General features: G+C 39.1%; 1 protein-coding gene across 1 annotated transcript in view; it reads right to left on the bottom strand.

Annotated features, from left to right (window-relative positions):
• LOC109467991 (protocadherin-18-like) overlaps nt 1-19,704 on the bottom strand; it is a 66,756-nt gene that overhangs the window by 12,979 nt on the left and 34,073 nt on the right. Inside the window, 1 exon segment of the mRNA XM_019766185.1 lies at nt 4,725-4,944. Within this exon segment, the coding sequence (XP_019621744.1) occupies nt 4,725-4,944 (220 nt within the window).

Raw genomic sequence — 19,704 nt, 5'->3', positions numbered from 1 at the left:
CTTAAGTCATCATGTCATGTATATGTATACATATGTACACATGAAACTTGCACGCTACAATGCCTATCATGTGTATGTGTTTAGTCAGCATGCTATAGATAATAATAATATGGTTTTTGAAATACAGTAGAAGCCGCTTATTTGAAAAGCCAATTTGTCAGCACATTTTTTTCAAATACCCGGCCTTTCCGATTAAGAGACTCTGAGGCTCAAACTCTCGGCCTTCATTGAAACTATGGGGGTGGGGGGTGGACAGGGCATCGAGCACATAACGACACAAAGAATACAAACACGAGTCACATTTACGCAATTAAAAACAGTGAACTTTATTGAGATCGGTAAATTTGTCTTTTAATTTTTTCGTTGACGTACACACGTAATTTTTTCGTTTTTTCCAAGACTGGAAGAACGCCGCGATACGTTAGACATCATGTGCTATCGGCAGGCTCTACTCGAACGAATAAACAAATTATGCTACGTTTGCTACGTAACAAAACAAGCAACGAATACATGCACAATCATCAGCCTGTACGTACTTTTACATCACGAAAGTAGACAAAAATAAAGTTTGATTAACGGAAAACTTCAATCAAGTAGCGTACAGACAAAAATGCAGACGATCGTCATGAAAGCAGTCGATAGCACAATTCACAAAGGATCGCTTCGATCGCTTAATTTTCAGAAACTCCGGCTAGCACACGAAAATTATCGTAACGAATGCAACAATAAACTGTTCATTTCAATGTTAATGACTTTTTAGCTCACGATGTCCGTAGGTTACATGGAAATTTGCGATAGTTGACGGGGATCTCTCGCATTAGCGTTCAGGGAAGTAAACAAAGATGGCGGACGCGGCGTGGGTAGCAGTATCCCATCATTCCATGCGGTGTTTTTTCGCGGCACATTTGGCGTGTTGATGCGGCGATAGCGCCGTGTCGCAGTCGAAATAAACTACAAAATAATGGCGCAGTACACAAGTAGAGACATGGTTTTGATGATTAAAAAATGAGTTGTATGAGAAATTAAACGTTCTTGGAATAAACAGGCTAAAAGAACACAAAAGCATGCCGCATTTGGCGGCTATGAACCGGCTCGCGCTTCTCATTACGTAGTGCCGATGTGCGCCCGACCGCTCGATCAACGTAAATTTCGGCCTCCTTTGTGGTTCAAAACAGACAACTTCGTCCCTTTTGGCGGCTTGATGTCTTGATATAAGAAATTTTCCGCCGATTTTGGTGATTTGTTTGGCATGTTTTTGGTTGAAAATGTGTTGCAACTTGACTAATTTTTTTTTTCAAATAGCCGGCATTGGCTTTTCAAATAAGGGGCGTGATAAACAATGGTGTCAATGGGAAACGGTTTGGGTTTTCACAATTCTTTTCAATTAGCAGACTTTTTCTTATAAGCGTTTTGCAATTAACTGGCTGCCACTGTATCAGCATTTGTACCACTTGTAAGTCTTACCACAAATTCAACTTAAAGTGCTTGAGAGAATAAAGTTTCATCTGAAAAATCACTGCCAGTACCTTGAATTACCACAAATATCTGCCATTTGAGCAATGGTTGTGCTTTGGAAAGTATCATCACGCCTAAAACATCTAGACTGATATCACAGTTTATATCAAGGATTACTACAAACATCCACTAAAAGTGTTGTCAGTGCTTTAGAAAATACTGCTTTATCTGACAAGTCCACAAGACACATTACAGGTTTACCAAGGTTTGCACCACTAATGTACAAACTGTGCCTAATGTGCCGTGGAAGTACTTCACAAAATACTGTGATGTTATCTAAAGAGTGTATACGGCAGATGACTAGTTTTTACCCAACTTCCCTGTAAATTCCGCCAAATGTACTGCAAAGTCCGCAAAATGTGTTTTTCTGGCAGAGTGAAAATCAATTTCAAGGCAGACTGGCTGGTATTGGCTTAGCTACACGTGTGGCCTTTTTGCAGGTCACACCACACAGTACATCAGCGCTTGAATGTCAAAGTACATTCTAGTGTCTCAACGCTCAAATTCCCATCAATGATCAAGGGGAAATATTCCTAAATCTGACAATTTGGCTTCTGGTGCTTTTAACTTACTTGGTAAGATCTGGAACAACAGGAACATCCTTCAGTCGACAAAATTTCGGATATACAATGCTGCTGTTGTTACCATACTTACCTACGGTAGTGAAACTTGGACTACTACCCAGGTGCAGATAGCGAGACTTGAAACGTTTCATCAACGCTGTTTGCGCCGTATCCTCCGCATCAGATGGTATCACCGGGTACGGAACAGTGATGTACTGCTGCAGGCACAGTTAGTGAACATAGCCACAACCGTAGCTTTCAACAGGCTTAGGTGGTTTGGGCACATTGTAAGAATGCCTGAAGAGCGGCTGCCCAGGTATCTACTAGACTGGAAACCGAACTATGGGCGACGCTCTAGGGGAAGGCCTAGGAAGTCATGGAATAACTGTGTCCTGGAAGATGCTGTGCTGATCTTAGGGAGGCCCAGTACCAGTCTAGAAGAGTTAAAGGAAACAGCAAGAGATAGGAAGGAGTGGAGAGGACTGTTGAGGAAGAGACGAGTTCTGTGCGCAGGCCACTCGAACGATTGACTCGAGGAGACCTCAACAAGTACAAGTACAAGTAAGTACTCCCACACACAGGTGCAGGTGGCACATGTGTTTCATAGACTGACCTATATAGCCAGTGCATGTAGCAAAAACATCTGGATATGAAAAAAGCATGACATCTCATATCCTGATTCAATTGAATTATGCTTGTTCAACACTTAACAAACTCATTCTTGTTATATTTCACTCCACTAGGTATGGATGAAATATTGTTTGTCCTGTTTCCTCTCTTCTCCTGCCATTTCATTAAATTGATGAGACGTTTTCAAATCTGGTATACAGGAAAATGAGCAAATATCAGCCTTTCTAGTTTCTAATTTGCTTCTTTGACACTTCTGTATGTGAGGAGTAGAGCCATCACCTTACAAAGTGTTCCATAGCCACCAAGGAAATGTTTAATTCAGGCCCTCGGATGCAACATAAAACGGCTGCTGCCGGACTTGTGCCAATAAACAGAGAGCGGCACAGCGCTACAAGGCCTGACCCGTGGGTTACAGCTGAGGCTGCTGGCAGTACACTTGGCGAGATTGGTGTCAGATGTGGGCATTACATTGTTGAACTGTGTGGGTGAACAACCCCTGAGCTCCTGTCTCATTGACATACATCATTCCTCAGTAGCCTGACCTCCATTTTGGACTTCAAACAGTCTATAAAGATCTTTTTTTTCAATCAAATATAGTGTGAACCTGATGATGCAATTTAACAGTTAATAAAGCTTGGCTCAATCAACTACATCACATCTTACCACAAATGTTAGGGTGTATGTTAATGCAATGTACATATACCCTCAAGGCAGGGTCATTAAATGATGATAATAGTCTATTCATAGTGTTAGGACCAGTGTTAGGACCAACTTCTTCTACACTCTCTCTTACTGGATGTACATGTAGTTTGCCTACTAACATCCAATCATTTTCAAAACATCTATTATATATTAACCTTCTTCCTGCTGCCTACCTAACCCATAACTGATTAAAATTTTTTGGGCCCAATGGCTACCTTACAAATGTAGTAGACTGAAGGTTAAATACTTGCCAGATCATTTTAAAAACATCTTTAACCTTCATATAAACTCATGACCAATAAAGTTTTGGTGTCTAACGGCTACAAACTTAGCAGGCTGAAAGTTAAAAATTTTAAGTTCTTCCAAGATTTCTTGTCTTAGGTAAGGGATACAAAATATCATCCATCCACTCATAAGGAATTTCAAAGAACTGGCATAACTTATTTCTCAATATATATTAACCTACTTACTGCCTTCCCTCCTGAAGCATTTGAAATAACCCTCAACCACACAGCCTTCATTACAGGACATTAATGGACTAGCCCCTTAGCTAAAATGTTACGCAGGTACATCCGGAGATGCGTGCGGGGGATATCATCCCCGAAATGGATTTGTTCAGCGGGAGCTACAGGAGAGTGTACTGTTATGGTTATTTGCGTTGGCTGTAATATTCCAGCTCAGCAGTGAATCTTATAGATAGAGCACTTTCCTGGGTGAGTTATGGGCTCAATCTTCCATCCCGGAGCCTTGAACCGGCTAAGGCACTAAAGCGACCAGGAGGCCAGAGATATTGGAGATTGTTTACGATTGCTATAATTGAAAATTTGCCACTTTCACTTTTGCAGGGAATTTATTTCTTGGCATATCGGATTAGTTGGGATTGACCCTGTATATGTAGTAGCAGTGGGATCATGTCAAAAGTGAGAGTTCATTTCTAATAGTAGGAGATGCTATATTTCATTTGGCTGCTGCTTGGATTATAGCTATCATCTTCACGTGTAATTTAAATTTCTGGTCAAAAATGGTCCTAGTTCTTCTTAAAATTACAATGGCCTCATTTTTTCAGAAAACCATACTGTATAGATCAGAACTTGGCCAATTAATTAATAAATGCTACTGGAGAGATGTTAGTTTTAATACATAGTGTTTATACCTGGAATTATGGTTACTGTGAACAAATACTTCACAGACTTTCCTTTTACCTATCACCATTGCGAACATACAGTTCCGAGAACATGTCCATTTTTCTCAGACAACGAACATGAAGTGATCTGCAGAAAAGAGACTAAGAGGCAATGTTTCAAGCCCTCTTACCTGTCTCTACTGGTAGTTCTGTCTTGTTCGAAGCTCCTTCACAACTTTGGGGTCGAAGGTCAGCAGTGGGAGAGCTGCGGACTTCCTTGTCGCTGTCGCCTCGGCCGCTGTCATGGTTGCTATGGACGGAGCCACGCCCGCTATCGTGGTTGCTATGGGTGGAGTTCAGGCTCTCGTCCGAGGTATGTCCGTCCTTCAGCATCCTCAACAGACGAGCCTCCTGTGGAGGGAAGGAACCATACATTAGAATTTTTTAAATTTTTTTTTTTAATTTTCGAAAACTTGGTATTAAAAACATACAATAAAACATACATGTACAACACATGCAATACATGTTTTACATAGTACAAATGTACCAACCTACATGTATAGTGAAAAGAGAGGAAGCAGGAAATTTGTTTCCTGAATTCACCCAAGGCATGTAGAACCGCCTTTCGGACAGAATCTCCTGTCAATCTTCCACCCATGTACTCTCAACCTACTGTCCCCAGAAACTCTGCTGCCCAAAACAATACTTCCATACAGGGAAATGATATTAAGTAGAATGTCAGCAATATCTGCCACAGTTTCAAGCTTTGTAAAACTGTGATGATCCATGAAGGTATGAATACTATATGTATGCCAGCAGGTTAACATACAGCCGGCTCCCTGTTATCCCTATGGTGCTACATGTAAGAGTTTGCCTGCTTGTCAAGCCTCCTGCCCAGGGCATGCTATGGGTTTTACATTATGTTGCCACAAACAGAATGGCAGTAATTAGAAAAGCCAGATCAACTGCCAGAGCAAAAGCCTGTATGCCAACTGTGCCAACTCAACTTACTGGGGCCTGAAACACTCCAAAGTCGGTCTGTAGAGCATCCCATTACCAAGCTACATGTACTGCTTTGAACTTGATTCAAAGAGAACAAAACCATGCCTTTTGAGGTTAACAAAGAACCCGTCCATGTTAAAATCAGCATATCATTCCCACCTTGCACCTGCAAAAGCTTTCATCAGAACCACAAGAACATGATCTATGGCTACATAAATACTACATGAATGCCAGTAGGACAAGTTCATCAATCATTTAACAACTCCAGCCTTCCCTCTGTTCATTTGGTTAGGATGACAAAGCGAGTGCAGAATCTTCTGTGTCTCTTATCTGACTTGTGGATTACTCAAAGTCCCGTATGGAATAGAAAGCATGCATAATACCCCAGCTATTAAGTACCTACAGATTCATCATAAGTTATCTCAGTGAGCACTGAGATACTTTGTGTCCAGCGTGCTATGGGTTTGGCACCCAGGCTATCATAAGTCTTCTGAAGTGTACTTTGCTTTGGGATGGACTAGGTAAAAATGGCAGATAAAATGTTGGCGGATCTTTTGCAGCTGAAAGTTACCCTGTTCTTACAAAATAATCCTTAGGCCTAGGAAAATTAAAATAGGGTCGGTGGGTAGGGATTTTCTTCTTTTAAAGGTTTTTTTTTTTCTTGGAAATAGGACTAGCTTCCCAAGATAGAACATCTAGTCCCCACTTACCTGTTCGTACAAAAGAATCCTTAGGCCTAGGAAAATTAAAATAGGGTCGGTGGGTAGGGATTTTCTTCTTTTACAGGTTTTTTTTTTTCTTGAAAATAGGACCTAGCCTTCCCAAGATAGAACATCTAGTCCCCACTTAAATGTTTCTATAAACCTTGGATGTATCAACCTTTTCAAAAGATGTAGTTTGAAATGAGTAGTACTACTAGTGAGATCACTTCCTCCCCCCCCCAAAAAAAAACATAGCTTCCCCTCAAGGGTTTACATTGATGTGTACCAGTATCCCCTGGGAGAACTTACATAGGTATGTGCACTAACCCCTGGGTATAACCTTTTCCCAAGATGTAGGTTTGTAATAAGATACCAGGCAGGGCTCCCCCTCCAATATATAACCAACTGTTGGCAGCCTGCAAATGTTTTACAGGTGTCTGGCACAAGCTGGGGCTCTGTTGGGGGTGCCCAGTATCCTTGTCTTACAATTTGTACTCCCCTGTGTGAGATACTAATTGAAAACCAACCACAGACACTTCATTTAATGGGCCCCCATAAAAATAGGCAGCTTGTGTCTGCACTTGGGAAAGACTTCTCCACAGGTAATTTATAACGTTATGAATATGTTCTCCATTTACATTACTACTACATCTACTGTAAGGTTACCACTGAATTATTTGCACCACGTATTTCAAACCCTTTCAAATCCTTTTGCTGAGAAATAAAACCATTCACTCACTAGATAAAACCATTGCAAATATAAAATGAGTTTACAGTAGATTCTATTCAGAGATACCTCATCATTGTTACATCATGTTGCTTTGATCAATACATATGTTTCCAGTGTGGATTGACTTTGATTGATTGTCATTCAGCAGTAGGGGGATAGAGAGTAATGACTCTTGCTGTAATATCATTTCCAGATGTGAATCATTTTCAGTCTTATGAACTTTATAGAGTTGCATACTCTTAATTTTAATAGTTTTTGTTTACATTTAGAACATGTCAAAGACTAAGGCCACACTAATTTGATTTATTGGTTCTCAGATTTTTTTCAGAAAAATAAGCAACAAGGCAACAAAAAAACAGGCCTAGGCATCCTATGAGTATGAAGCCCTAAATGCTAGATATATGTATGAGCCAACATGCTAGGGTGGTTTGTAATTCAAACAATAAATTTTAAACTTTTAGTCAAACCACTGCATTGATCGATGGATAAACTGTAACAACTACGAAAACAGTCACTTTCTTCAACTGTTGGGGCCAAAATAGGACTTGATTCAGAACCTGAATTTTTTCATGAGGCAAGCAAATCCGAGAACCAATTGATTAAATTGGTGTGGCCTAGGGTACTAAAAATGGACTAAAATCTGATCCACCCTTATTGAAATTCCTAAGGCACCACCAAAGGTTACTGTCTCCATGCCAAGACCACCTACAGAAAAAGGCTGACATCCACTTTTGCTTAGCCTGGATGCCAGACCCAAAGCACACTGGACACAAAATATCTCAGTGTGCAAGGGTCTGGTAGGGCCAGATAGACCTGCCACTCGAACGCTCAGTATCTGAGCACACAGAGATCCAGGCTACTTTTGCTGGGTTGCGCACTTGTCTTACAATTCTACATGATGCAATGATCCATTAGATGACAGCATATACAACACTAACATCAATCTTGGATATTACATACATCTGTGCATGCATTTCAAGATAGATATTGCAACCCAGCAATATAGCGATAACATCATGCATCATCTTAAGATATTACACTATACTTGAGATTCATTGTATTACATACATCTGTGAAGATAACATTTATCTTGACACATCATGACATACTGTAATTCCAAAACTTTTTGCCTTGGCTTCATGTTTTTTAGTCTCTCCACCACGAAATTAGCTATAGAACACCACAAAAATGTCTCTTTTATTTGACTACCCTACTGTGCTACAGACTTATTTCAACCACAAAACATCTCTTTCCTCTTCTTACCACGAAATAAAACAACTGCAAAATACATGTATTCAAGCACAGTCAAATGTGTGGTACATGATGAATCCCTCTCATTCAAGCCTTCCCCAGAGAGGCAGTTAAATGTTCATCACACAACTGCAACTCAACAATAATCCATTACAAACGTGGCACAACACTTTAACATCTTCAGTTCCACCCTTGGAGAGCATTATGGAAAGTCAGCAATATTAAGGAACACTTCACACCAGATCAGTTTCCAATGAGTGTGACGACAGTGGTGTGAACACTACAAATCAATTAGGGCAGACAGCAAGGAGGCTTTTCCTCAGGAATTTCCCCCTAGGCCTCCCCAGGCGAAACATGTGTAACCCATTTCCACTCTGAATTTGAGACAGTGTTTACTGCATACCACACAGCTATGCAGCCGCAGTTTACCATTTACAATAGCAGTCTAGGCTATCTTTACAGTCAACACTCAACTAATACCTCATTATCACTGATAATCTAAACCTCAACAGATGAAACCTTTACAAGAAGGGCTATCTAGACAAGGGGAGTTAGATAGCAACATCTTGCAAACACAGGTGTCAGCAGTGTTATTTTTAGCTCCCAAACCTTTAATACCCAGAACAATTGATTAGTAGAAGAGTAAAAGCATCAATAAATTCAGAAATGTCAACAAAGATATTTCAAATACTCACATATTAGTGCAGTTAGACATGTTTTCTTTCAAAATGCCTGGCCATAAATTTTATTTGGTTCTTTTTCTAGTACAGACATGCAGCTGAATAATTTGTCATTTCAAAATAAAACCACCCTCTAAAATGTGAGATGAAGTTGTAAATGTTAATGCTTTCAGTGAACTTGCATTTCTTTGGGGAGGCTATTGTTCTTTTTCAGTGTCTATTTCTGAGAACACACCCACTGTAAGCACCAGTGACATTTCATGACAATTGACAGTAACCAAGAGCATTAGCTAACTGAAACCATGCCACTGGACATGTTTGGTGGGACATGCCCACACAAAACACATGTGGGAAATGTTGAGGTTCAAAAGGGCATGTCATGTTCATTTAGAAGGCTTCAACATAAATTTCGCAATTCTGTCTTTTAGTCTCTGGGTTCTGGTTTTAACTTTGTTTGCAATCTTATATTCACAATGTCATCGTAATATATCAATGCACACTAATCATCATCAAAAAAAATTTTTGTTGTGTTTTAAGTTTACAGTTGAAACAATTCTGTAGTATAGAAGCAAATGTAACACATTAGAAATACATATTTGCGGTTTCATTTGCCAATGACGGCAACATATAAAACACAGAAAAAGTTTGGAAGAATGACAATAGCAGGAATGTCAAGGTCTAAGGGTGCTTGAAAAGAATTCCATGTCTTTTCCTTAGAGGCCTAATAAGTGTTCCAGAACCACATGTGAAGCCAAGCTACCCAAATTTATACATAATACATCCATGTAGACCCAAAACGGTGGCAGAATTCGCTTTATCATCTGAGAGTCCACATCAACATTTGCACCACGACTACAAATACATGTATGCCATGCACAACTACATGTACATAGCAATGAGAAATGAGGTAGCATTCAATAAATCTCCTGGATTTGATACATGTATCTTAAGGTGAACTTGTGGCAAACTTTTCATGGCCTGGTGCCAAAGTTCTGCAACCTTGGCTTTCACATGTGGTTACTTTCAAAGTTTTAGTTGCCTGGCACTTTCAGAAATGTTTAGTATCAAACCTCAACAGTCATTACCCTTTTGGCGCAGCATGGTTACTGTAAAAATCACAATTTTTCCCAGTACTTTTATATTTGCGCGGTCACTTCTGTACCGCAAACTTATCATTATTGTGAACAAATAATGTGCCAAATTCCTTTTTTCTGCACCTTTTGCATTACGTATAACTCTGCAGAATGTTTGATAAGGTCAATATCACCTAGGTCGTTACATGTAGCTGTCTTTTTCCCAATGGACTCGTTGCTCATTCTGTTGCTAGGCAATCCAAGGATGACAAACTCTGTTGCACAAGTGACCGTTTCACCGAAGCAAAGTCTCTCTCTTCATCACCTTTACAGAACATCCTTCTTTCTTTGTGCTGCTTGGTGTCGATATCAATTTGGCAAACAAATGCACCGTGGCGAACTACCAGAAACACTACACAATGTGTCGATACACAGTGGTAAGAGCAACTGATAAGAATGGATGTTACCAATATGCGCTTGTTACGACTCAGTGCTGGCACTGAATACACATCACACTATTATCCCAATCCCTGCACAATCATTCGAAACACACGCGTTCATGATAATAGTGCTCTTTGTGCACTTAATCGCCCTATGCTCAACCGAGCCTAAAACACGTCACCGAAGATTTTTACCACACAATTACAAATTTGGCACAACACAGAAATCAACCACGGTAAGATATTGTAGTGACTTCATTCTTATTCCAGACGTAATGCTAAGTGCAAGTTATCCCCGTCAGACACACATGTAATATAGAAGCACTTTGAGGACAGAATACCATCACATCTTGGCTTGCGTAAAACCCTTTAAGTCAGGCTTGAGATGCTCTCCCGTTATTGAACTAAGATACGGTGCGATGAGCACCCACTCGTGAATGTAGACCTAATAACATAAGGTTGTGAGAACTCAACATGCATGGCACAGCATACTCAATACGCTATATGCAATACAGAGTGAGTAATATATATTGGATATGTCCTGCAGTTTTATATATAGAACGGTATCATAATTATGGATTTTCCCATTTTATTGATATTCAATTCGGCAGGATTGGACAAAAGCAGTAAATACTACATTGTAACAGGAGGCAAGAAGACATAAAAAATGGAGGAAACTAAATAACGAGACAAAGAAAATGAAGATAAAGCTGTTGTACCAGTATAACAAAACTTACCAAATACATTTGTACACCTTAACACCAAAGAAGATTAAAGACAACATCCCTGTACGTGACAGTTGGCTGAATAGCAGATAATACCCCAGAGAAATAATGATCGAAGTGTGTTGCTGATGACATGGATTGGGTCAAATTTCATACCTTTTCGAAATAAACTAGCATACTGGGACATGTATAGCACCCACATGGGCCTACTTCACCCTACACACAAGTCGATAATGACTGATATGGGATACTGAGCAATAATAACTACTGATTTAAGGTTGGATAGAATTAGAATCATAGAAATGCATGTCATATTCCAGAACCACCTTGCTGCCGATTCCCAACTGCGTAGGTTGTTGCATTAGAACATTACATTCTAGAGCGAGTATGGATTTAAGAATGCATCAGAGTGGTATTTTGGTGACATTTAGAGTGACTATGGTTTTCAGAATGCATTACTAGTAGAAGTACAATGTAGAGTGGTATTTTGGCAACTTCAACCATTATGTTTATCTACTGTTGATGCCTTGTCAAACCCTACTGCTACATGTACAATGTATAGATGAACTGCACAAGTTCTATCAAGGAACCAAGGATCAAAATGATATTGTCATAGCAGAGTGACTATATATTGGCTGAGGGCCACCTCTACATTAGGACCACCTGGCCAATCTTTGACCACTTTTTGCTGATCCCTTTTATTACTTTTCCCATTGGCCCTGAGGATTAAAAATCCTGTCTAGTGGCCACATGTTTTAAATGGAGACATCCCTGTGTTCTGACACCCCTATGTGCTGACACCCACATGTTCCAACATTGGGTTAGGGTTGTCAGAACAAGCACGTCGGCAGAACATACTGCACCTGCGCAAAACCAATAACATATTGTGAAAAGCACTTTAGCAGAACATCTTGTCTAAAATATTCAAGGATGACCTTGTATCTATAGTTTTTAACTGTTGTGTCAGAAAGATATTAAGTGCAACAGGCAAAATTCTGATGTAACGCTTAGGAAATGTTGAACAGAGATGGTAGACAATCTTTTTTCATGTCCCTAATGGGGTTTAACTGTAGTTCCTCCTCAGTTTTCCATCTAAGAACTTGCAAAGCAAAACCTAGCACAGAAGGACTCTGAGTGATGACCCCAACCCACTACAAGCGGATTGTTTTCCTACTTTACTATGAGGTCCCCAAGAGAGAGATTCCCCTTTCCTAAACTGGGACATCCCCTGACATGAGTGATAGGTATATTACCACCTATACATTACCTGCAACTGATACAGCTACTAATGTACCAACTTTTTATCACGAGTAATGCTTAATCGATGCTGCACCGAGTGCTCTAGACATTCCCTATGGTTATTTATTGGGCCAGTGTTATTTTAATTTCCTCGTTATTTGAATTGAAAGTAGGTACACATAACATGCAGCAGAATATATTTGTGATGTGAACATTAATCTTTTGAATATAGACTTTTTTCATGTCTGTCACTATAGTGTTTTATCATTTCTTCTTTCCAAATGAAGATAGAATACATCACGAATATGTTTAAGGTACTTTTACATTTCTAGACAAAGTGTAGTCCTACTTTGCTATACGTATTCATGTTTTGTACTACATCGTCTTGTATTCTAGAAACAATAAGGAACTCCGCAAATTGGTCCAAAACTGACCTTGACCTTCATCTTACCGAGACCTACCCACCATACCAAATATCATCACAATCCATCTATAGCTTCATCAGCTATGCTGGCCAAAGTAGATCGGAAATACAGACAGATACACCAAAACCATGCAGGTAACATCAACAACCTGTCCTTTGGGACCAAAACAAAAATACAATAAAACATCTACAACTCATTCAATATCCTCAGTGCCATTTCCGTCCCGGCTGGCCGACTCTGACAGGTGTTTCATCCACATGATGCCTGGCCGCAATTCTGCAGACTGTCTGAGATGAACATCCTCCTCAGTTTTATGGTTGTCTGTGGCCACCTGGGACACACCTAGCCAGTAATGGGACCATATCAGCTTTCCACTGGACCAGTTCGGACTCATTTCTGTGGTCTATGGACTGTCTACGATACCATCTTAACTGTCTCCTGGTTTAATACGTCATCTATCACCCTTTCCTCGCTTTCCCCATTGTGGAAAGGTGAGATTCTGACCTAGAAACACTTTAGGACTAGAGAGGAATGGTTAGCGCTTGTTTTATGATTTTCCCACTTGAAAGAGCACCTGAGAATGACACTTCAGAGCAACAGGAGGCTTTGGAACTGGAAGAAATGTCTTAGATGTTGTTCCTTCTGACCTCAAAATTACTTGAGAAAGCACCTGGGAGTGGCGTATCAGAGCGATGGCAGGCTTTGGAAATGGACCAAACATTTTAGACATTGTTCCTTCTGACCTAAAAATTGCTTTAGGCTTCAAAGGGTTTCAAACAAACAGGCAAAATGAATGACTCACAACACACAGGCCTCATTGCTTTTAATGTCAAGACTAAAACTCACTGACGTCACTAAGTATCACGGGGGAGTATTTATCAAGTTTTATTCATAGTCATAATTAACGAAAGCCATATTGCATAAGGAAATTGTTATTCAAGCAACTGGATAGATCTTGAAAACTGTCAGATGTTTCAAGTAGCATCTACTACTTTTTGTCAGTGATGATTTTCCTTACGTATCTCACTACCTAGATGTCTAACCTTCATCGATGAAAGCCATATTGATTTTTTTCCACGATTTAAATCCAAGAACCACAATATTCGACTACTTAAGCCCAAGAGGTGACTTCAGAAGGAACAATAGCCAGTTCTTAAAGAAACTCTACACGATGAATAAGACATGAAGGTCATTTTGAGTCCACTCCCATCTGGGACTCCAAGAAGCAATCCTTCATCCCTCAAACAAAGTACCATTGCTGTAAAATCCAACTAGATTGGGCTGAACTGCAAGGGCCTTACTTAAATCATATCTCAACTAATGGCAGTCCTGTGTCTTGCATGCAAGTATTACAAGTATTACTAACCCAAAGCAATCTGTCTACAGGGATTAAAATGTTTTCAAGCAACAATCCTTCATGTAAGATACAAGTGCATTACTGTGGGTTTTAACTATATTAGGCTGAACTGCAAGGGCCTTACCTAAATCATATCTCAACTAATGGAAGCTCTCTGTCTTGCCTCTAGGTTATATGTCTGTATTGCATGATATGACTGTAATATTTTCAACTTAATACAATATTTTTTCGTCCTGAGTGTACATTAATAATGGCATTAGACATATCTCAATAAATACAGCAATACGTCTACTGGATACGAGAAAAAAGAGACAGGATATTCAGTTTGTATAATATTATATGATGTATGTTCTATATTTTTTATTCCCCCTGGCTCCACCCCTCTGCCTAACCCCATAACCAATACAAATTTGATACCAAATGGCAACCATAGCAGGCCAAAGGTTAATATGTGATGTCACTGTCCTAACAGTTATTTTACTCTATCCAATAGATATTGTGAGGTACTGAATTGGGCAGATAATGAATAACAATTTCCTCCCTCATAGTAATTTCTGAATTTGCAAGAGAAATATTAACAAATCAAACATACTACATCCTCCAGTAAGTATATCCCAATTCACAGTAGAACTAGAAACACTGTATAATGTACTTTGCACTTGCAAACTTGCAATATAAACCTGGAATGTGCTTACATATGTGGTACATTATCTCTCTGGATGATATTTCCCAACTCGCAGTAGAAACACTGAAATGTACTGAAATGCGCTGACAAGTCTAGTACATTTTCAGTCCGTTAATATTCCCCAACTTGCAGTAGAAACCTGTAAAAGTGGGACCCCAGAAAGCGAGCAATAATGACCAGTGATCAGTGTCCAGGTGGGACACAGATTGGGTATTACAGTGGAGATCCCTGCCATGATATGTGTCCTACTCAGGCCCCAGAAACGCCATTACCCTAAAATGAGTCCCATTTAGGAGGCAACAAAATTATGTCCTGCCTTTCCTTCCTTGGAAGTCCGGATGGATTTCCTTAAGAGCTGAAGTTCTGGAGTTCGTCTCGCCCGCTATAAATTACGTCCTTCCTAATTGCCTTGCCAAGTTCAAAGGGAATGGATTAGATGTTCTTCAGGGGCTGTCTGTGCAAGACAAACATTTCTACCCACAAATTTGTACCAGGCAATACCAAATATAAGCAATGGTGTTGGTCATTCATAGCGTAACTTGCAAACTCTCTTTGACAAAGACTTTGACAGCAAAGCATGCACAGGATTGGTTATTCTCACAACAGAATAAATTTGATCTCCTATAGACCCAAATGTATGTAGAATGTGGTTTGGCGCTTTTCATGGTAGCCTTTCAAGAAGGTAAAGAACTTAAAGAAGAAAGAAGACAACATACATGACATAATAACATACAAGAACAATTTGTGCCCTTAATAATTAAGTCCCAAACCTTAAGTTTTAAGTTATAAGGTTATAACTACCAATACCATAGTCCGTAGGAGTACTTCCCCTTTATTGTTAAAGAGCCTGACATATTTCACAAGATATACATTAAAGAACGAAAGCAAACAATTATAATACTGATAAATTTACATAAACCATATCATTTATAATATTAGTACATTTTGCTACACTCCAACAAGTTGGAGCAAAGTGAATAATTATAATAATAATAATAATAACAGAACAATTCATATTTCATAACATTTCAAAGCTTTGTATATGCATCTATACATTGGAATACTTCACCATATTATTCGACACATATTTCATTAGACCCTAACAAGGGTAGAGGAGAGTGAACCATCATAATTGTATGCAGACAGGCAGTCAATCAGATTGACCCTCCAACCCACATCATCCCTTCCTACACACCCCTATTGATTTTATGCGCCGGTGATAAATCGTTGGCGTGTTGTTCTCCCTAATTGTACCCGGTAATCACCACACTGGGAAACTGAATAGATGGCCACTTTGCGAGCAACTATCTGCCATTCCAAAAGCATTTCGTTTTTACAGTTTTAAAAATAACGACTCTAGTGGTGATGTTAACCGTAAAGTCAACATTTCCAACCATAAAATAACACTCATCATTTGCTGATATTTTATACATAATACCATCACTAATGATACATGGTATCTTTATTAGATCGACTGTGTTGACAGGTCGATAGTTAATCTTCATTATCACTTTTATTACCTAGACGCCCTCCTTCAATCAAAGGGTGTGATATAGAGCATTCATCATTATTTATTACGGTGGTAGTACAAGTACTTTAGGATGGGACATAAAGGCTTGTATATACATATGTATGAGTATGATATGTTTGAAGAGAGCCACACCTCAAGCACAATAAACATTCCTAGCACACTTAGCGATGAACGTAGGGGTTCACAAAGGTGTGCTCTGCGTACAAAAAAGGTGTGCTCTGCGTACAAAAGCAACCTGGTACTTAAGATACCATAACATGATCTTTCAAATGGTTTGCAAAACTTCACTGTATATCCAGGAATAACAATGTCAAAAATCATGGACTTCAACAGAGCTGTCTAGAAATTCGGAAAGAGACATTGACCTGTGTTATTAATAATTATATTCGTTCTGAACTAAGTACACATTCCAACTGACAAGCAACCTCTCCATGCCAAAATTCTGCTACACAAACAGAAATTGAGAAAAGTGCCACTTCGTATCATAATAATAATTTGTTTATTGCAATTTCTTGCCCCATGGCTAATTGGAAGAAGCATAACTAGGACAAACAAATAATGAAGAATTATTATGTCGTATAACTAGTCTAAATGCTGACTCTAACTAGTCTAAGTTTAACTTGTTCGGTTTGACTTCTTTTTCAGAAAAACTGTAAGATGAAAGATTCCACATGTTTTCACTCATGTTTAATATCCAACAAAACTAACCCTTGTAAAATGAAACTTTCAATCCCATAATAAAGAATTTTTCATTGTATAGCTCCAGTCTTTATGAAACTCAATCTTGGTAGTAATATACATTTGTAGTTACATCTGAGTAAAAGAAGTAGCTGTAATCTATAATTCTGCTCTCATTTCTACCTTATTTGAAGCATTAATTCAGCAGCATCTGCATACATTGGCTTATTGCAAAAGTGGTAGGGGGTCCAGTGATATATGGAAGTTCAAATACTGCTTGACAGACAATCTACATGAAATGAAAACTTCTGTTATCTCCAAATAAACCCAATTATAGACCTTGGATTGGATGCAAGCACTAATTATAATTCATGCTAATGCTCCAGTTCAAACTAGCATGATTAACTTTTGGCAATTTTGAGAGTGAGAGGTGAAGAAAAGGTTAAAACAAGAAACGTGGTTGAAAAACATACAAATTGGACTTCACTGTCAACTATAGAAAACATTCTGTTACCTCCAAATGTACACAGTAAAAGTGAGAACAGAAAGTAAACTTCATGTTCATTCTTGCAGCACAACTTTTCATAGGCAATCAATAAAGTATGAGATATTTTATAAAAAGGTATAAGCCAATCCAAGAACGCTGGTAAGAAAGTGTATAAGTTGGATTTAAGTGCCGACTGGAATTAGTTTTTTTCAATGTTACCGGGGGTATCACTTAATGTGCTGAATAATAGTACGAATCCACACTCCTGTTCATTATAGGAGCAGAGCTTTTCATCACTAGATCAGGAGGTTATAAAAAGGTATGAGCTAATCCAAGAAAGTTGAACGCTTACAAATTGGACTCAAGTGCCAACTGGCATGGAAACTTTCTTATTACCAAATGTGCTGAATAATAGCAAGAATCCACATTCCTGTTCATTATTGGAGCACAATTGTTCATAAATCAATAGATCAAGAGGTTATAAAAAAGAGCCAATCCAACAAAGTTGGTTGGAAAGCTTACAAATTGGACTTAACAAGTGAGAAGAGGCATGAATAATGCATGGAAGAAATCCTGCAATCTCGTAAAACCCAAACCAACATCGTATTTCTCCTTCTTTTATTACGTTAGAATAGAGAGGCACTATCCTGACACGACAAGTTCAAGGCTCAATCAAACAGGGGCATGTTTTACCACAAGGCCACACCAACTGAATTTATTGGTTCTCAGATTTTGTCCACACTTTTATATTATAATACTTCAGAATGTAGAAGAACCAAGGGAAAAAGTTGGTGTGGCTTTTAGCATTCATTAATATAATCACAGCCTTTTTATAGAAATCCTGGAATCTCTGTTGACTTTGAATTCTGTTTGCAGAATTTCTCTACACAAGCTAGGGTTAGCTATGTAGGTGAAGGTTGAGAGTCCCATAGGGAACATGTAACAATGACCATTGTTCCTTTGTCAGCTTGGCAAATTTCCTGTGATGCATGGACACTGTCAGCAAGCTTTAAATTTTTCATCAGCCGGCAATTAACCAATTTTTCTCACATTTGATCCTGGCATGCGAGGCAGCCATTTTCGTAATTTCGAACAACAGCAAGGCTGTTATTTTCGAAATGTGGCAATTCGTCAGACAATTTCCCATAAGGCCATGCCAAGTTAACTTGTTGTTTCTTGGTTCTTTTAACAATATGCTGCTGAACAACATAATGAAAACAAAGCTTGAAGACCAGGTTGGTGTCTTAGTTATAGTTTTATGGAGTGAATACTGTCATATGAAGTTTTTATCACTGCCCTCTGCATTTATGATGGACCTCTTACTATAATTTCACCTTGAAATGTCCGAAATCCAAGGAAATAAATTGGTACGTGCTTCAATTTTTCATAGACTAACAATTAAGCAATTTTTCTCACATTTGAACCTGGCATGCAAAGCTGTCATTTTCATGATGTTGGACAACAATCAAGTTGTTAGTTTCGAAATGCAGCAATTGTACAAACTCTAATTTTCCATCGATCAAAAATCAGCCAATCTTTCTCGCATTTGCAACTAACGTGCAAATTGGTCGTTTGTAAAGATCCTGAGGTTGTTATTCTCCGTACGCACCTGCGTCCCACACGAAACTTGTTAACAACCGACGTAACCGCCGCCAACACACACGTCCCCTCCCAACTCATTTCTCTTCTTCAGGTCCCATTTACAACTTGACAGTGATGGTGGAATACAGCGCGCTCCATCACAGGGGATGAATTATGCAGAAGCTGGGATCTCGGGCTGGGTCCCTATGAAACCAGCAGCTAATGTTTCTAGTTAGCATTTTGCACAAACTTGGAATATTGATTATTTCAACCTTTCGGTCTGTTTTCTCATTTTGTTAACAGAAGTTGCCTTAGGATTTGAAAGTCATATGGAAGAGAAATAGTTGGATAGGAGCTCATTGTCACCAAGTGCAGTTGGGTCATCCTCACTTGATATAGCTTTAAAGAACATCTGGAGTTACATGCACATGTAGATGTGCAAAGGCTAGATGCACATGTGGCAGGGCATTCAGTGTAATGTAACCAGCTGTTGCCTTATTACTATGAAACTGATGTATGTGTTATGCATGTGTTATGCTTGAGAATTTAATGCTTTACTGTACAATACTTGAAGCTGGAGTCAAGA

The sequence above is a fragment of the Branchiostoma belcheri genome, unplaced genomic scaffold, assembly GCF_001625305.1.
Source record: "Branchiostoma belcheri isolate BF01 breed outbred unplaced genomic scaffold, Haploidv18h27 scaffold19, whole genome shotgun sequence".
NCBI classification, from domain to species: Eukaryota; Metazoa; Chordata; class Leptocardii; order Amphioxiformes; family Branchiostomatidae; genus Branchiostoma; species Branchiostoma belcheri.
Note: the sequence above shows the minus strand (reverse complement) of the source record. Positions and strands in the feature narration are given on the sequence as shown.